The sequence below is a fragment of the Camelus ferus genome, chromosome 34, assembly GCF_009834535.1.
Source record: "Camelus ferus isolate YT-003-E chromosome 34, BCGSAC_Cfer_1.0, whole genome shotgun sequence".
NCBI classification, from domain to species: Eukaryota; Metazoa; Chordata; class Mammalia; order Artiodactyla; family Camelidae; genus Camelus; species Camelus ferus.
Genome location: NC_045729.1, coordinates 13,700,606 through 13,718,015, shown reverse-complemented (window position 1 = coordinate 13,718,015; position 17,410 = coordinate 13,700,606). Strand labels below are relative to the sequence as shown.

At 39.4% G+C, this 17,410-nt stretch overlaps 2 protein-coding genes across 2 annotated transcripts in view; one reads left to right on the top strand and one right to left on the bottom strand.

The window, feature by feature from the left end:
• The window catches only part of GPR19 (G protein-coupled receptor 19), a 67,234-nt gene that overhangs the window by 15,685 nt on the left and 34,139 nt on the right, over positions 1–17,410 (bottom strand). The window lies entirely within an intron of this gene.
• On the top strand, positions 1,048–16,623 carry CREBL2 (cAMP responsive element binding protein like 2). The gene is made up of 4 exons (XM_032472977.1): positions 1,048–1,381; positions 10,793–10,990; positions 11,278–11,422; positions 13,512–16,623. Exons 1-4 carry the CDS (start codon positions 1,367–1,369, stop codon positions 13,514–13,516), a joined length of 363 nt encoding a protein of 120 aa, XP_032328868.1. The 5' UTR covers positions 1,048–1,366; the 3' UTR covers positions 13,517–16,623.

Sequence of the window (17,410 nt, the reverse complement as noted above, 5' to 3'; positions counted from 1 at the left end):
ACTCCAAGACGTTCTTCTCTATTTTTTTATGGCTGAGATGTAACTCACATACCATGATATTCACTCATTGAAGTATACAATTCAGTGGTTTTTAGCATATTCAGAGTTGTGCAGCCGTCACTAAATCAATCTTAGAACAGTTTCATCGTCTCAAAATAAACCCAGCACCCATTAACAATCAAATCTCTCCCCCTCCTTGGCCCCCATCCCTCCCTGCTGTTCCCCAACATCAGATCCTGACAACTACTCATCAACTTTTTCTTTAAATATACCTCTTCTGGACATGTCATTATAAATGAAATCCACCATATGTGCCCTTTTGTGTCTGGCTTCTTCACTCAGCATGTTTTCAAGTCTCATCTACACTGCAGCATGTATCAGTACCTCATTCCTCTTACGGACTAATAATATCCCTTTGTATATAAATACCACAATTGTCCTACCCATTCATCCACCCTTGAACATTTAGGTTGTTTCCACTTTCTGACTAACCAATATCAATGCTTCTAGGACGAAACATTACAAGTCTTCGTGGGGACATTTGGTGTCCTTTCTGGGGGAATTGTTGGAGATGTATGTATGTATGTATGTATGTATCTATAAATAAAACTCTATGTCTAACATTGGTATTAACTGCGAAATGGTTTCAGGGAGGAACTGCACTATTTTACATTCTTTGGTTTGGGTTTTTGTTGTTTTTTTTTTTTAAATAAAGAATCTTCACAGTTTCTTTGGTGTCCCTAAGTCGGGCCTGCCCCAGGGCCCCTCCTTCGGGGCTGCCTCTGCGGGGCTCCAACCGTCCCCTTCCCAAGTCCAGGCCGCTGGAACCCAGGTTCCAAAACAGTCAGAGGCGCGCAGGGTGGGAAACGTAGCTTCGGCCCCTCCTCCGCAGGGCTCGCCGGCAGGAAAACAGACGCCTGGCTGAGGCTCTGTGGACATTGTAGTTTCCTTTCCAGTCCGCCGCGCGGAGTTCGCGGTAAGGAAAACTACAACCCCCAGAATCCCGCGGTGCTACGGCAGCCGAAGCGGCCAATCCGCGCGCCGCGCTCCCGCCCACCCTCCGGGCTGGGCCGCTCTCCAGGGCGTCTGTAAACACAGCGAGAGACTGTCATGGAGGGGGAGGAGGAGGCGGCGGCGGCGGCGAAGGGAGGCGTTCTGGGCCGCCTCCAGGGTCCACTCTGCCATTCCTGAACTGGTCCCTCGTCCCCGTGACTGTGGCATCAAGGAAGCGAACTGTTAGGCGAGAGGAGGCAGTCAGAACCATATCCCCTTCTTCCCCTGGGGCGGGGCCGGGCCGGGCCAGGCCGGCTGAGCCGGGGGAGGGCCGGGGGAGGGAGCGCCCGGCCGGGCCGGCCTGTCTGCCGAGATGGATGACAGTAAGGTAAGTCCTGTGGTTTGCACGCGCCGCTGCCGCCGCCGCCGCCTGCTTGTCGCTAAGTGCTCGTCCCGCCGCTGAGCCTCCGCTGCGTAGTCCGTGCCAACACCCAAGAAACACCTGCCTTAGACATCCCTACGCCTCCAGCTGTGACCCAGGGAACAGAGTGCTACGCTTTAACAGCAAGGGCCCTCTCCTCTGGAAAATGTTCACTCCCAGAGCAAGCCTGTTTGTCAGCTTTTCTAGGTAGTGCAAACCCTGGTCCTTGACTTGCCTCCCCAGATAAGTGACAAAACTAATGTACTTTTTCTTTTTGACTTCCCTTGTCCCCTTCCAGCCTTTCTCCACTTTGGAGTCCTTAATTAGGGCACCCTGAACCAGCCCTGTCCCCCTTGTGGTCCCCCTTTCTTCTCTCAGGCTCCCTTACTCAATGCCCCATTCATATAATCGGTTCACTCCCCCTCTGAGCTATTTTCCTGTGGTTGGTTGGAACACTCTGCTAAGCTCCTGTTGCTATTCGTCCAGAGTCTGGAATCTAACCTCCTCTAGAAAGCCTTCTCCAAGGAAAGGAGTGAATTCCTTCTTGTTAATCTATCTTAATATCCCATCACCATCCCCCTTTTCCTATCCAAATCACTTATCTCTATGATAACAGACAGTATTTGTTACTGGTTAATTCATATAGTTTAGGTATAACCTGTTCTTTTTGTCTTTATGTTTATCCACATTAGTGTTGTCTAGTTATATTTCAGATAGTGACAGTCAGTTTTTTGATCACCAGCTTATTGACATTTTAGAATGTTTAGGAAATTGGACTTTTTTTAAAAAATGGAATTAGACTTCTAGAATTTGTCAGTGTTTGAGGCAGACATCACTCCTTCCCTATGCTTTCCAGAGCTCTTACTGTCCGCAATCTCTGGCATGCTGCTTGTGATTGCCTTTTCTTTACTTTGGGTCGCCTTTTCCCCTCCAACTAACCAGTAACATTTGCTGCTAACAAGTTTTTGTTTCACCCGTCCTCAGAGAGATTGAAAAAAAAAGCAACAGCAGGGAAAATGCAACGCAGTGCTCTGGAATTGGGACTCATGTAGAGGAACAGTTTACTTGTGAAGTAGCAAGCCCCTCCTAATAGGAAGTGGTTATTTCCAAGACAGAAAGGGGACAGTCTGAAAGTTTTCCAGAAAAATAAGCAGATAATTTTCTGTAACAGCCTTTGTGAGCTTGATCTTTCAGTGTTAATTCTAAAATAAAATCTGAATACCATTATCTTTCCCAGATATGTCTGGGAAAGGATCCAATGTAACATATTGTTCTTTAATTTCCTTACTTTGAGACTTTGGAATATTCCACATAATTTTCAATTATTTCCTTTTCAAACCTTTGAAACAGTTAATAACTTTTTCAAAGTCTTCAGAAAAATACAACAGAATTTTGCATTATTTTACTTACCTATAAAATCACATAGGACTTAATTTCTAAAACACGCAAAGTGTAGTAGCGGATATAAAGTGTTGTTTTGCCTAAAGAGTCAAGTTAAACTTGAGGGGTAGACTATTCATAACTCATGTCTTCTTAGGTTCACAGGTTAGCAAAATGAATTTAGTTCTCATTCTTTATTAATTCATTGTTTTTATGACAATGTTTAGAAACTAGCAGTTACTTAAATCTTTCATGATGATCGAAAAGAAAATCCATTTCAGATGTCTCTGGATGGATAGTGCCTCTGTGAATACACTGCTTTCGCTTTGAATACATGTCGCAGGTGTGGATGACTAACCCTGGAATGCCATGTACAGCAAGACTGGACTGCTCTCTCAGCGCTCGGGCAGCATGAAACAGCCCTTACAAAAGGCTCCAGTCCTCCCTTTCTCTGTGCTCTAGTCGTTACAGTCCTGCAAAATTGTATTGTCCTCTTAGTACATACATACACACGCGCAAACAAAACATGCTTTTCCCTCACATTATGTGTGGGTGGTGGAGTCTCAGGTTCCACTTTTCCCTGTATAAGGGAAAGTGAGGGTTGGGGCTTGGACAGTGTGGCGGTTGTGCTGGTGAGAGCATAAAAGATGACAAACTGGCCGACAGCAAGGCCAGGGCAACAGGAAGAGGACAGAGTGGGCAGGAGCAGCAGTTACAGAGAGGTAGTATTTGAATGAGTAGGTCAGGAAACGTGAGGATGTTGTGAGGACCTCCCTTTATAAAGCTTCTATATTCTGAGCTGTTTTCCTCGGTGGTGATGAATGAGTTTGCCAAGAGCTCTCCACATTTTGCCACCTCGTTTCTTGGTGTAGGAGCAGGACAGATTTGAATGGGGGTGCAGCTCCCAAGTGTCTAGCAATGTACCTGGCACGTTGTAGAGTACTAGGTAATAGTGATTGCACTGACCTGGAACAGAGTGGTGTCGAGGAGATTACCCTAGATGTCCTGGCTTTATTAATCAGTGTGCTCCACTGAGCAACCAGCTAGAGTATACGGACTGTTTCAAGTGGGAAAAATAAAGCAAGACATAGATTGGGCATCTAAAAGTAGGGCCTTGGGAAAGTGCTTAGCAGATCTCAAATACTGATTGAGTAGATCTCTACTAGGCTACTTGGGAAGAAAGAAATCTTGGCTAAGTTATTTAACCATTTTGAGCTTCCATTTTATCTGTTAAATGGTCAGTACCTTCTTCGAAGGCTTTGTTGAGGATTAGAGAGAATGCATATAGAGCATTGAGTCCAGAGTCTAACACGTATGACGCTCTCAGAAAATGTTATTAATGTCTTACCTGGCAGTGACTTCCTCGCTCTCTAGCACAGTGCAGTAGGCACCTGAGATGCCCATTTTAATAATTCTAAGTATACGCTACAACATCACATTTGAAGCCTTATTTCTCCCATACTACCCTCTGCTCCTAACTATGCCCTGAAATAGGGCAGGGACAGTGGGATTGGATGTGAAATGAACTTTAACTGTGCCCTTAGCTGACAGATTGTGAGAAAGGTAGTCTCCTGAGCCCACCTGCATGTCCACTACCAGGAAAAAGTGCTTGTTTTTATGAAAGTCTCCTCTCCCTGACCTGCTGCATTCAATTACAAAGAAAATAGAAATGTCTTATTTTCAGAGGCTTTGATCGTAGACAGAAGACTCTTATGTCTTATTTTATATTTGACTTTCATGTTTATTGACTGGATGGATGAGTAACTTGAAATATCCTGGACTAGGTGTGTTTCCTGCCACAGACTAAGCTGGTAAAAGACCACCACACTGTATTGCCCAGGCTGATGGTTTAGGGCATCAAGTCCCAGTTGAGAGACTGGTCAGAGTGGGTCAGCCACTGGCCACAGTGGTATACATGTAGCTGGAAAGCAACTGTAGACAGAAGGTAATGAATGGGTGTGTCTACGTTCTGATAAAACTTTATTTCCCAAAACAGGCTGGCTCTGGTTTGCCAGCTGGGCTGTGGTTTGCTGATCCCTGAGCTAGAGCATAAGGCACAAGCCGAGGTGTGGGCAGAGATAGGGATGGAAAGAAAATCGGGGGCCAGATCTGCCCAGAAAGTTAAGCATAGAAGTTTGGGTCAGTATTTTTCAAAGTGTGGAATAAAGAAGACACCTGCTGAGTCAAAATTTTTGGGAATGGGGCCTGAGAATTTGAATTTTGTTGGAAAACCAAAGATGTTGGGGAGCTATTAGAGGATTTTAAAGCAAAGATGACTCAGGTTTGTGTTTTCAAAGAAAAAAGATGCTAAATGGGATATATGGAGACTGGATTAGGGTAAAGATGTAGAAGTAGGCCAAGACTAGAGGCAGATAGTCCAGTTAGGAAAGAACATGCATTTTGGCACATAACCAGAGGTCAGATCTCATTTCTACTACTTTCAAGCTATTATGATTTTGATTAGATTATTTTTTAAAAAAATGGGGTATATTTGATTTACAATATTGTGTTTCAGGTGTACAGCAAAGTGATTCAGTTATATGTTTTTTTCAGATAATTTTCCATTATAGGTTATTATAAAATATTGAATATGGTTCCTGTGCTGTGCAGTAAATCCTTGTTGCTTATCTATTTTGTGTATAGTAGTTTGTATCTGCTAATCTCATACTCCTGGAAATTTATCCCTCCCCTCCTCCCTTTCCCCTTTGGTAACTATAAGTTTGTTTTCTATGTCTGTGAGTCTGTTTCTGTTTTGTATATAGGTACATTTGTATTATTTTTTAGACTCCACATGTGATATCATAGAATATTTGTCTTTCTCTGTTTGACTTACTTCACTAAGTGTAATATTCTCTAGGTCCTTCCATGTTGCTGCAAATGGCAATATTTCATTCTTTTTTATGGCTGAGTAATATTCCATTATAAATAAATAAATAAATAAATAAATAAATAAATAAATAAATAAATAAATAAATAAATAAATAAATAAATAAATGTTTTCACATCTTCCTAAGCCAGTTGTTATGTTGATGGGTACTTGGGTTGTTTCCATGTCTTGGGTATTGTAAATAATGCTGTTGTGATGAACATTGGGATGCATGTATCTTTTTGAATTAGTTTTCACTTTTTCCAGATAAATATCTAGGAGTGGGATTTCTGGACCATATGTTAGCTCTATTTTTGTTTTTTTAAGAAACCTCCATACTGTTTTCCATAGTGGCTGCACCAATTTTACATTCCTACCAACAGTGTAGGAAGAATCCCTTTTCTCCACACCCTCTCCAGTACTTATTATATGTAGACTTTTAACGACAGCCATTTTGACTGGTGTAAGGTGATACCTCGTTGTGGTTTTGATTTGCATTTCCCTAATGATTAGTGATGTGGAGCATCTTTTCATGTGCCTGGTGGCCATCTGTGTGTCTTCTTCGGAGAAATGTCTATTTAGGTCTTCTGCCCATTTTTCAATTGGGTTTTTTTGATATTGAGTTGTAAGAGCTGTTTCTGTGCTTTGGATATTAAACCCTTGTTGGTTGCATCATTTACAAATATTTTCTCCTATTCCTTAGGTTGTTTTTCATTTTGTTGATGGTTTCCTTTGCTGTGCGAAAGGTTTTTAAGTTTGAGTAGGTCCCATTTATTTATTTTTGCTTTAATTTTTTTTGCCTTGGGAGACTGATCTAAGAAAATATTGCTATGATTTATGTTAGATAGATTGTTAAAACTCTTCAGGACTGTATTTCATTACCTGTAAATCGGATGTGTTAATAAAACTTTATTGAGCTAGTGTGAGAATTAAATGTAATATATATGGAAGCCCATATTAAAAGAACTTAGTACATAATTGGTTCAAAATAAGTGCTAGTCCTCTGTGACTCCTCATCAGCATGATTAGGTTGCTCAGAAGAAAGGCCTGAGCTAAAGACCGTGTTAGAGACCACTGCAGCACAGATTGTGGTTGATGCAGCATGTGTATAATCCTTGAAGGATGAAGAATGTGGATAGAAGAGAGAGCTGAAGAGACAAAACCCTAAACTCTAAAATGATCTGAAGAAGCCAAGGAATGGGACTCAGCAAAATGAACTGAATAGGAAAACCAGGGGGAAAGGGTTGTTATGCCATCTAAGGGAGGAGATATTTTTTTAAGTGTGGATTTAGTCTACAATATGAGATGCTACAAAAAAAAAAAAAAAGGTCAAGTGAAATAAGTAGAGAAAAAGTATCCATTGGACTTGGAAAACAGGGGATTATTTATGAACTTAGAAGTTTCAGTGCAGTGATCCGCAGAGGCAGCAATGTAGTGATTGAGGAAGAGGTGGGTAGGAAAGCAGCAAAGACAGTTAAGCGTGCAGGCGCAGCTCCAAGACGCTCTGCGCTCAGTCCCAGGCCACTGCAGTAAAGCAGATACCACAATGAAGCAAGTCACACGAGTTTTTTGGTTTCCCAGTGAATGTAAAAGTTAAGTCTGCACTATACTGTAGTCTGTTAAGTGTGCAAAAGTATTATGTCTAAAAAGACAATGTACATACCTTAATTTAAAAATACTTTATTGCTAAAAAAGGCTAACCGTCATCTGACAATGCAGGGTTGCCATAAACCTTCAATTTATAAAAAAAAAAATGCAGTAAAGTGAAGCGCAGTAAAATGAAGTATGCCTGTAGACCACTTGTACTGAGTTTGTACCAATTTGGGGCATCGCTAGAATATATGTAGTGTGATATTTAGTTTCACACAGTAATAGCTGGGGTGGGGGGTTGGGGGTGGGTTAGAGGCTGGGAGAGGAGAGGCAGGAGTTAACTCTCAGTCATAGATGCCGACTTGATCTTCTTTCTCCTCTGTTGGCTAGAAAAACTGGCAGAAAGGTTAGCAGCAGGAAGATGTGATTAGACTTTCTCTCTTTCTGAAGTTCTGGTAAATAAGAGAAAAAGCCTAACCAACAGCTGTGAAGAAGGTTATGGAGCCTTAACACCAAATGAAAGTGTAGCTGCTTATTTTTTTCTTTAAAGTGGTAAAGAGCAGTGGCTGCGCACACTCATATCTGTCTTATTTTTCTTTAATCAGTGGGAGATAACGTTTCACTCTGTGTTTTCAAAAGAAAAGTGAAACAAGCTCTCCTGCTATTTTCCTTTTTAGCTGAGGCCGGTGCTTCCACTTCATGCAAATGCAGTAACTCTCTTAGACTTAACAACTGGAAACTTTTATTAGTTGCCTTAATTAGAGCTTTAGGATATAAATAAGTGCAAAAAGGGTGGTAAAATAATGAATTCTTGATTAGTTTTTCAGATTTTATATCCTTGTAAGGGAGGTTTGGTTTTCCTTTTTTTTTTAACAACTTCTATAAGCTGGTGGTGGTGGTGGTGGTAGTGATATCAACTTAAATCAACTGCAAAACATTACTCATTTTTCTTTGCATTTATTTATTCAATTATCAGTTTTTTAATAACTGCCTCTTAAATGCCTAGCTCTGGGCTGGATACAGAAGGGATTGGAGAAGAAATTGAAAATACAGCTTCTTTGTCTGTGAAGCTCACATTACTTAGAGGAGACAGAACTTAAATCTGAGGCCACTGAAAAAACAAACAGTATAACATATAAATTCAGTGTGATATCGACTATATGTTCCAGAAATTTGGAGAAGAAAAATGACGTGTGGACAGAGGGTGACTGTCAGCCAGAGCCTCACAGAAAAAGAGCCAGAGCTGATCCTAACCAAAGAAAGCTTAATGTTTGCCAGTTTGGATGGGGCAGGGTGGGAGCAGGGTGGGGGTGGGGAGAAAACATTTAGAGAATTGGTGAGTATATGTAGGAATGCAGGGGATAGAGTGAGGTCCCTAAGGAAACTGACATGACTTGGGAAGAATGCAAGAAGACTGGCTTGCTGAGTGTGGAGAGTGCATGTAGCAGGCTGAATGGTGGCCCCTAGAAAGATATGTCCATGTGCTAATCCCTGGAACCTGTGAACATCACCTTATATGGTAAAAGAGTGAATATCGTGTAGCCAAAAGTGTGATTAAGTTAGGGCTTTGAGAGGAAGAATTTATCCTGGATTCTCTTGAGTGAGCCCTGGATCCAATGACAAGTGTCCTCCTAAGGGTGAGGCAGACAGCTGTGGAGGCAGTGTGACCATGGAGGCAGAGACTGGACTGATGCAGCCCAAGTGAAGGAATGTTCACAGCCACCAGCAGCTGGAAGACATGAGTTTAGGCTGTAAATATACTACTTTTTACAAACTGCATCAATAGCAAATACCCACTTGAATATAGGGTGATTTCAAAATATTTTATTAAAATTGTGCAGTTGATGTGATATAAGCATCTTTAAAATTTAGCGCACAGTAACGTTTGCTCTACTAGTCATCCTGCAATTGTTAACCATATATTTGACTCTGAGGAAAAGTTTCCTGAGGTGTATATTATTATACTGGAATAAAAACATGATGATGCAAAATAGGAAAGCTTTAAAAGACCAGTTTTTGAAAAGTTGAAACCAGTTTGGGAGTAATACCGAAGCAGCTAACTTTTAAGGTGGTAGTGGAAAGGAAAGATCTCTTCCGGAGCCTCAGATTATTCAGTCTCATTTCAGAGCTACCCTATAAAATGCTGGGGGCGATGGTTAGCCATCCTGTTATGACACAGGATCTGGTAAGTGTAGCTGATTCACATTTGAAGTTTGGTTTTACCGACCTAACCATGATGCTGAGTAATGATATGATCTTTATAGGGTACTGGGCATTGCTGGTGTACAGTATTGATAGTGATTTTACATCCTTTCTTTTAGAATTGCTTTTAAAGCCTCAGAGATATTCCTTTCAGTATACTGAAGTTATGACATTCTTATTCTCTGAGGGTAATTTTCAGAAAGAACTAGACGTCATTCAGAACCTCATCAGATAAACAGAGTGGACAATCAGATTGTTTGGGAATTTAAAGAATAAGATATCACTCTAAAATAATGCGGCATATTGTGTTGTGGCTTGTGAGAAACTAACTCCAAAGGCAGCTTCCAAGAAAGCTTGTTCATTGGAATAAATAGTACCCCTTTCAAGTGACTGCTTTAAAGGAAATTCATCTTATGTATAAGTTCAGGTTCATGCATTGAAAAATTCATCATCTTTACCTCATAGTTACATCTTATATAAGAACTTGGGGAGGTTCCAAAGGTAAACAGTAAAGAAGACTGAATTACTTCGCCAATCACCAAAAAATTGTGCCTTTGCAGATAAATGAATATCAAGAGAATGTCTTGTGACACCAGTGGGAGCAGGTAGAAATCTCCTGAGACAGTCTAGGGTTATAATTATAGACTTCTAAAGGCAGGAGAGAATTATCGGAGATTTCAGGGACTTCCTGTGTATTCCTTTAGGCTCAACAGATTTGAAGAGGGAATTTATAGCCAAATTGCTTAGGATTCACATTTATTTATTTATATATACACACAATTTTATATATAAATTTTACATGTTTCTAATTGTAATTATTTAAAAATCATAAAAAAAATCAAATGAGAAAAACTATAATCACACCCATCAGAAAAATCCTCACTGACCTTTTGTTAATATCCTTCTATGTGTTGTTTGATAATATTGAGATCATACTGAACTTACAATTTTGAATATTGATTTTTTTACTTACTTTCTTAAGTCAATAAAAATTCTTTGTGAAGAAAATATTTAATGGCACTCTTTTAATTTTTTATTATCCAGGTGCATATGGTTCATAAAGTTTACTGTTAAGCTATGTAAAGTTTATTATTAAGAAAGTTTATTATTGAAGAAATGAAAACTTAACATTATTTCTTCTCACACATTCATGGTATCAAAAGTATCAGAAGAAAAATTATGAAGGAAAGAATCATAAGGCATTTGATGGGATTATGCTTTCTTAGTTCCATAGGCTCTAATTTATTATTTGTAAATGTTTTCTTTGCTAATATGCAGCCGCAGTCACTTTCCTAGACCCAGAACTAAGAGAAAAAAATTACTTCTCTTTCCTGCTAAAGGTGGTTGGAGGCAAAGTGAAGAAACCGGGCAAACGTGGCCGGAAGCCAGCCAAAATCGACTTGAAAGCAAAGCTTGAGAGGAGCCGGCAGAGTGCAAGAGAGTGCCGGGCCAGAAAAAAACTGAGATATCAGTATTTGGAAGAGTTGGTGTCCAGTCGGGAAAGAGCCATTTGTGCCCTCAGAGAGGAACTGGAAATGGTAAGAAAGTCTGCCAAGAAAAGCAGGAAACAATCAAAAAGAGCTGAGTTCTAGTGAGTGGCACTCTAGGGGAGGGAATCCTTTTAGCCAGAGGGGCCTTTTTAACCTGAGCAGTACTCCAGGCCTCATCCCTGCCCTGGGTTATGAACAGAAGTACAGTAGAAGGTGGGGTTCCCAGCAGCCAGTTTGACCTCTCATTGTGGGAGTGCTTACGTCTAGGATTTCTACCAGTGGTGGCTGAATTCTGACTGGTAAGATTTTACTTGAATATATTTTACGTATTTCAGTACAAGCAGTGGTGCATGGCAATGGACCAAGGAAAAATCCCTTCTGAAATAAAGGCCCTACTCACTGGAGAAGAGCAGAACAAATCGCAGCAGAACTCAGGCAGGCACGTGAAAGCTGGGAAGACAGACGCTGACAGCAATTCCTGTGAGTGCAGTCGTGGGAGAGCAGTTAGAGGAGTGGCTTTGAAAGTAGGGTTTCTTTTGACCACTGTCCTTGGTATGTCTTCAAATAACATGAAATGTTAATGTCATATGTAATACAGTGATAAGCAAGTGAAATGGTTAGATTCTAAATACCGAAATGTGTTAAGTGGGGTCTGCAAAGAGTAACTGAAAATTTTTTTAAGTAGACTTAGTTGATAAATGAGAATGTACCATTCTAGTTACTGTTACTAATACTTTTTACATGTATTTGTATTTACAAAGTACTTTTACTTTTATTTATCTTACTTATTTCCTCCAATAAGGAATTATGCTTTTTTGTGTTAAAGAATTATACTTTTATAGACGAAGAAATAGCAGAGGTGCTGGGTAAGGTACCCAAGGTCACTCAGCTGTGATGGCAGAACCTGTCCTCACCTAGTTCAGGCTCTGTCTAGTACATCTATCTCGTAGCCCATCACTGTAAAGGTTTTTTTTTTTTAACTAAGGAGAAATTCACATAATACAAAGTAAATCTTTTAAAGTAACAATTCAGAGGCATTTAGCACATTCACAGTGTTATACAACTACCACCTCTGTCTAGTTAGACAACATTTCATCACCCCAAAAGAAAACTCCAAACTCATTAAGCAGTGACTCTCTATTACCCATTCCCTCTAGCCGCTGGTAACTATGAATCTGCTTTCTGTCTCTATGGATTTGCTTCTTCTGGATATTTTGCATAAATGGAATCATACAGTGTTGACTTTTTTTGTGTGTGGCTTCTTTGATGCAGCATAATGTTTTCAAGGTTCGTCTACTTCGTAGCATGTATCTGTACTTCATTCTGTCTTATGACTTCATCATATTTCATTGTATATGTATACCACAGTTTGTTTATCCATTCATGCATTGATGGATACTTGTTTCTACCTTTTGCCTGTTGTGAACAGTGATGCTATAAACATGCATGTACCTGTTTTCAATGATTTTGGGTATCTACCTAGATGTGGAATTGCTGGGTCATATGGAAATTCTATATTTAACTTTTAGAGGAACCACAAACTGTTTTCCACAGTGGCTGAAATATTTTACATTACCACCATAGGATACGAAGTTTCCCATTTCTCTACATCTTACCAACACCGTATTCTCCATTTTTGAAAACTATAGCTTTCCTCATGAAGTGGCATCTGATTGTGGTTTTGATTTGCATTTCCCTAATGACTAATGATGTTGAGCATCCTTTCATGTGCTTCTTGGCCATTTTTATATCTTCTTTGAAGAAATATCTCTTTATGTCCCTTGCCCATGTTTTAATTGAGTTATTTTTCATTTTGTTAGAGTTGTAAGAGTTCGTTACATGTTCTGGATTCTAGATCTTTATCAGATGTATGATTTACAGGTATTTCTCCCATTCTGTAGGTTGTCTTTTCACTTTCTTGATAGTGTCTTCTGATGCACAAAAGACTTTTAATTTTGAGGAAGTCCATTTGATCTGTCTTTAATTTTGCTGTTCATGCTTTGCATGTCATATCTAACAATCTGTCTAACCAAATCCAAGGTGAAGATTTGCCCCTATGCTTTCATCTAAGAGTTTTATGGTTTTAGCCCTTATATTTAGATTATTAATCCACTGAGTTACTTTTTCTATATGGTGTGAGGTAGGGGTCCAACTTAATTCTTTTACATGTGAATATACAGTTGTTCTAGCACCATTTGTTGAAGAGACTGTAAAGATTTTAGAATGAAGATGTCATGTATCAATTTCATTATCATTATGATTGCTTTGGGAACACCTGAAATAGTTACAAGGAAATGTTATAAACTTTTAAAAAGTTTTTACAAAATTGAAGGATTGGGTTTTTGATAACTTTTATTAGGTGAGATAACATTTGTCTTGATCTAAGCTGAATTAATAAAAAAAAAAAGCCAAATCAGTTCAGTTTTCTTTCAGTCTGTATTTTAAAATAGCCTTCATGTTGATTCTAAATTTAAAAAAAAAATCATGCATTTTAAAACAGATTAACCAAACTTCATCTTCATTGACTTTAAAAACATTCTTACGTTGGTAACTTTGATTTATTTTTCAGGGTGAAGATCATATAAAATGATGAGTCAGTGATTGAAACCAATATTCTGATTCCTATGGAGGGTGAATGGGCAGGATTGTACTTCTTGGCTCCATTTACTACCTGCTGCTCAGTAGTCATCTCTGTAAATCTGCAGTTTCTACCAAAGTGTGTGATCATAGATCTCAAAGGATTTCGCTTTAATTTTCAACACATAGAAAATTTACAAACATTCAGACCTGTTCTGGTTGGTATTGCCACCCATGGCATTTAACATGTTGCAATGCTTGAAAGCACAGGAGTAGAGAGAATAGGGTGAAGACTGTATTTTTGCACCTCAACTCCACATTGCTTAATTGGTTAATTTATATTCTTTCCATGTAATTCACGTAATTGTATGTGTACGTGTGTTTAGATGTCACTTCCTTTCATGGTTTTGATTGCCCTACAGAGAGAAACCAAATGGGCTTACTGACTGTAAGTTCTCAGCCTTTATGGACCTAATCTTATTTCCTTACATTTACTTGAGTCATGTTTATTTTCTGCACGAACCATAATTTCTCCTGTGAGCCATTCCAGCATAAGCTGTGAATATGTATTAACAAATAGAAACATTTCTATTTTTATAATCCATAGTGATATGCCTGTTTCAAAAGATATACACATTAACAAAATCCATCAAGAAAGCCCTTAAGACAGCTTCTGTTTAAAAGTTATGTTGCTATTTTCTCAAACTGTATTGATAAAGTTTGCTAGGGCCTAATCCATACTTAGAGAATAATTAGTCAAGTTTTATTTTTAAACAAGAGGTAACCTGCTAGGCATTTCAGCAGCATATATCATTTTAACAACCCAGAGTATATATGTGTGTATGTGTTTCTGTTATGTATTCTCATATGTATATGGGAAGGGCAGGAGTGAATGTTCACACACATTTTGTTGTGTAGTCAACTAACGTGGAGAATTTTTCTAAAGAAAACGGGGTAAAATTAGCTGCTGATTTGGAGTTTCTGCCTCAAGATCTAGAGCAAAATGAGGGACAAATTGTTGGTAGATCTAAGGCAGTAGCCATAACCAGAATACTTAGTTTCTTCCCTGACTAGAGTTTCCTTATGAATGTGTTCTGAGCCAGAAAGAAACACACCGTGGGTGTGCGTCCGGTTCAGCCCTGGCTGTGCCTCCACTCTGGAGTGAAGCAATGGGAGCCAGAGTCGTACACAGCACAGCTGCCAGTGGGCCTGGAGGAGGTCCCCAGGGCGGAGGCGTTCTTTCCGGTTCCCATCACGGCTACCTTTACTTTCTTCCTGGCCACCACATGGAGTGATGGCTGAGGAATCACGCTCATAATATGCTACACTCAGATCTGGGAATCTTTCAGTTTCCCCATTGAAAACACTTTATCACTCTTCTCTTTCCCATGTTAAATCAGGAGTTGTGTTCTTTGTTGCTGCTAACTTAATATTTGTTCATTGCTCTAATGAAGCAAACATTTAGCTTCCAAACAAAATGTGTTTTGTTATGAAATAGCAGTTGAAGAGGAGGCATTGTAGTCTAGATTGTGAGGTGGAACATGAGATGGACCACGTAGTTTCAGATGACAAGGTACTTCCCCCCTTCTCCTAGTTCAAATTCATGCATTTGAATTAAGTGCCTCCCCTTAGCCTGAGGTCCTAAACATCCTTGTGCTTTGGTTGCACTCAGATCGCTAGTCTAGTCCTGTGTGACAGCTGGTATACCACTAGCCCAATCTGCTGGGTCTCTGTGTTTTGGAGGACTGGGGGGTTTATGAGTATTTAATGTCTTCTTAGGATCACAAATATAGATAGATTAAAGACTGTTAATATTCAGGCCTTCAGAATTTAAGTGTTTTAAATATAGTGTTCAGATTATAATGGGTATGTTTTTGCCATCTGGTCTATTCAAATGTATATTTTTATTTTGCAAAACAACCCAAGACTTACTGTATGTTGCTTTGTTCAGTACCTTTTGATTCCCCAGAAGAGTTGTTTTCAAAGCAAACATTCCAAATGAATGTGGCTCTTCAATGGAATGTCCCCAATTGTGCTTGAGGTGTTTCTTCTCTGGTTGTGACCTTAAATTACAGGCTCATTTGAGCTACTCCCCTCTCCCTAGTATCTTTGCAAGAGCAATGACTTTGTCCTCAGGTAGAGGATATGTAATTAGAGGTGAAAGTAAATTACAATTTGAGTTTATTCCTAAACCCATCTATTTGGTATTCTGGAGATCAAACCAAGAGCAAGTTCCTTGGTTTTAAAAAGGAATGTTCTGATTGTTTGGGGTATTGTGCTGGCTGCACGCTTTGGGCACTTCAAGCATGCTAATAAATGTCACTGGTTAAAACAGCTAGAGCATTTCTTTCCCCCATTCCAGTTAGAGAGCAGCATATTGAAATCCTCACATCTCTCACCTATGTAACAACAGTGTTCAGGCTGAGAGAGAAGAGAAGCGGGTGGGAGAGGCAGGGAGCTGACTCCCTCTGGATCTGTTCTGCTGTTCTCCTTGCTCTCTGAGTAGACTGAGTAATGTTTCCTTTTTCTTTTTCCCAAAGGAAGGTAAGGGGGGGGAAATACATTTATGTATTTAAACCAGTCATATTCTGTCATTAATTTAGCATGGACCTGCCGTATATTAGAGCTGAGTATAATATGGAATAAGTTTGACCAGGTCAAGTTTTAGGATATAGTTGAAGTTCTTAAATATTTTTTTTCTATTTTATCTAAAATCTAATGTATCTAAATCAGAATCTGTCTTGCTGCAGCAAATTTACATCACTGTCTACCAGCTAACTGACAGTATTTATCAGCATCACCATTTAGCATTTTATTATATCATCTTTGAACTGTAATAGGCTTGATTTGGCTCATTATAAAAAGTATAGGTTTAAACCAGATTTAACTTTGGTTAAAATAAAAGCTAATAAAATTGAAAAACATAACTGCTGTATTTCACAAGAAATCAGTTGTGTATTATCAATTATATTTTTAGTTTTAAAAGAGAGGAAAATTACTACAAAACCACATGGTATTTGGGGGCATTGACGGAGTTTTTCTTTCTCTGAAGAGCATTGTACAATTATATTTTTATGGAAAATAAAATGGCTTCACCAGAGACATCTCAAGTTGTCTGTTTTCAGCAATACTGAAATATGTCTGTATAAAACATCGTGAAAAGAGTGTGAGATTTAGGCAGAAGAACTGGTTTGGATCCATTTTTGTGAATCACCTTGAATTATTTAATCTCTCAGCCTGTTTCCTTATCTGTAGAGAAGAGGGAGGATAACTCACAGAGTAACTGGTAGGCTAAACAGGAGTTATAAGAAACTGCTTCTTACATAGTAAAGAACTACGTTAAATTTAAAATATTCACGTGTCTGGGTTTGACTGTTGTTAAGATTTAAATCACTAAGGAGAAATAGATTTATTTTATGGGCTGGAATCTAAATATGTAGCATTGTAAGTATCATGTTTTCAAAGTTTTTTTCGCTGTATCATTATGTCCCTGGGATGATGTAGTTGGGAGCTCTTTTTAAGCAATAATAGCCTTCTATTAATTAGACTAATTTTAAGAACAATTAATGCTCCACCCGGCTATAATCCTATCATTTGCATAAAGCAGGTTTTCAGGCTGCTAGGTAACTTGGTTCTTTTTCCCTTATTCGTCCATTTTACTTAATTAGAGAGTATCATGAATCAGAGCCAGGACTGCCCTGTCAGGTTGTGCCGAATGTGCATCACACAAAGGCACCCACTGAGGAGGTGAATGGACCTAAAATCGACCAGCCGTGTGGCGGGGGAAGGGCACCTGCCATTGCTCCCCAGGCCGTACATGTGGCGCAGGTCTGCCCAGACAGGAGCTTTTCTTAATTCCTCCACCCAGAGGGTGCCTTTTCTAAAACGTGC

Coding starts and splice junctions, on each gene's coding strand:
- CREBL2 (XM_032472977.1), top strand. Junction 10,991..11,277: donor TCAGAGAGGAACTGGAAATG/GTAAGAAAGTCT, acceptor TACGTATTTCAG/TACAAGCAGTGGTGCATGGC.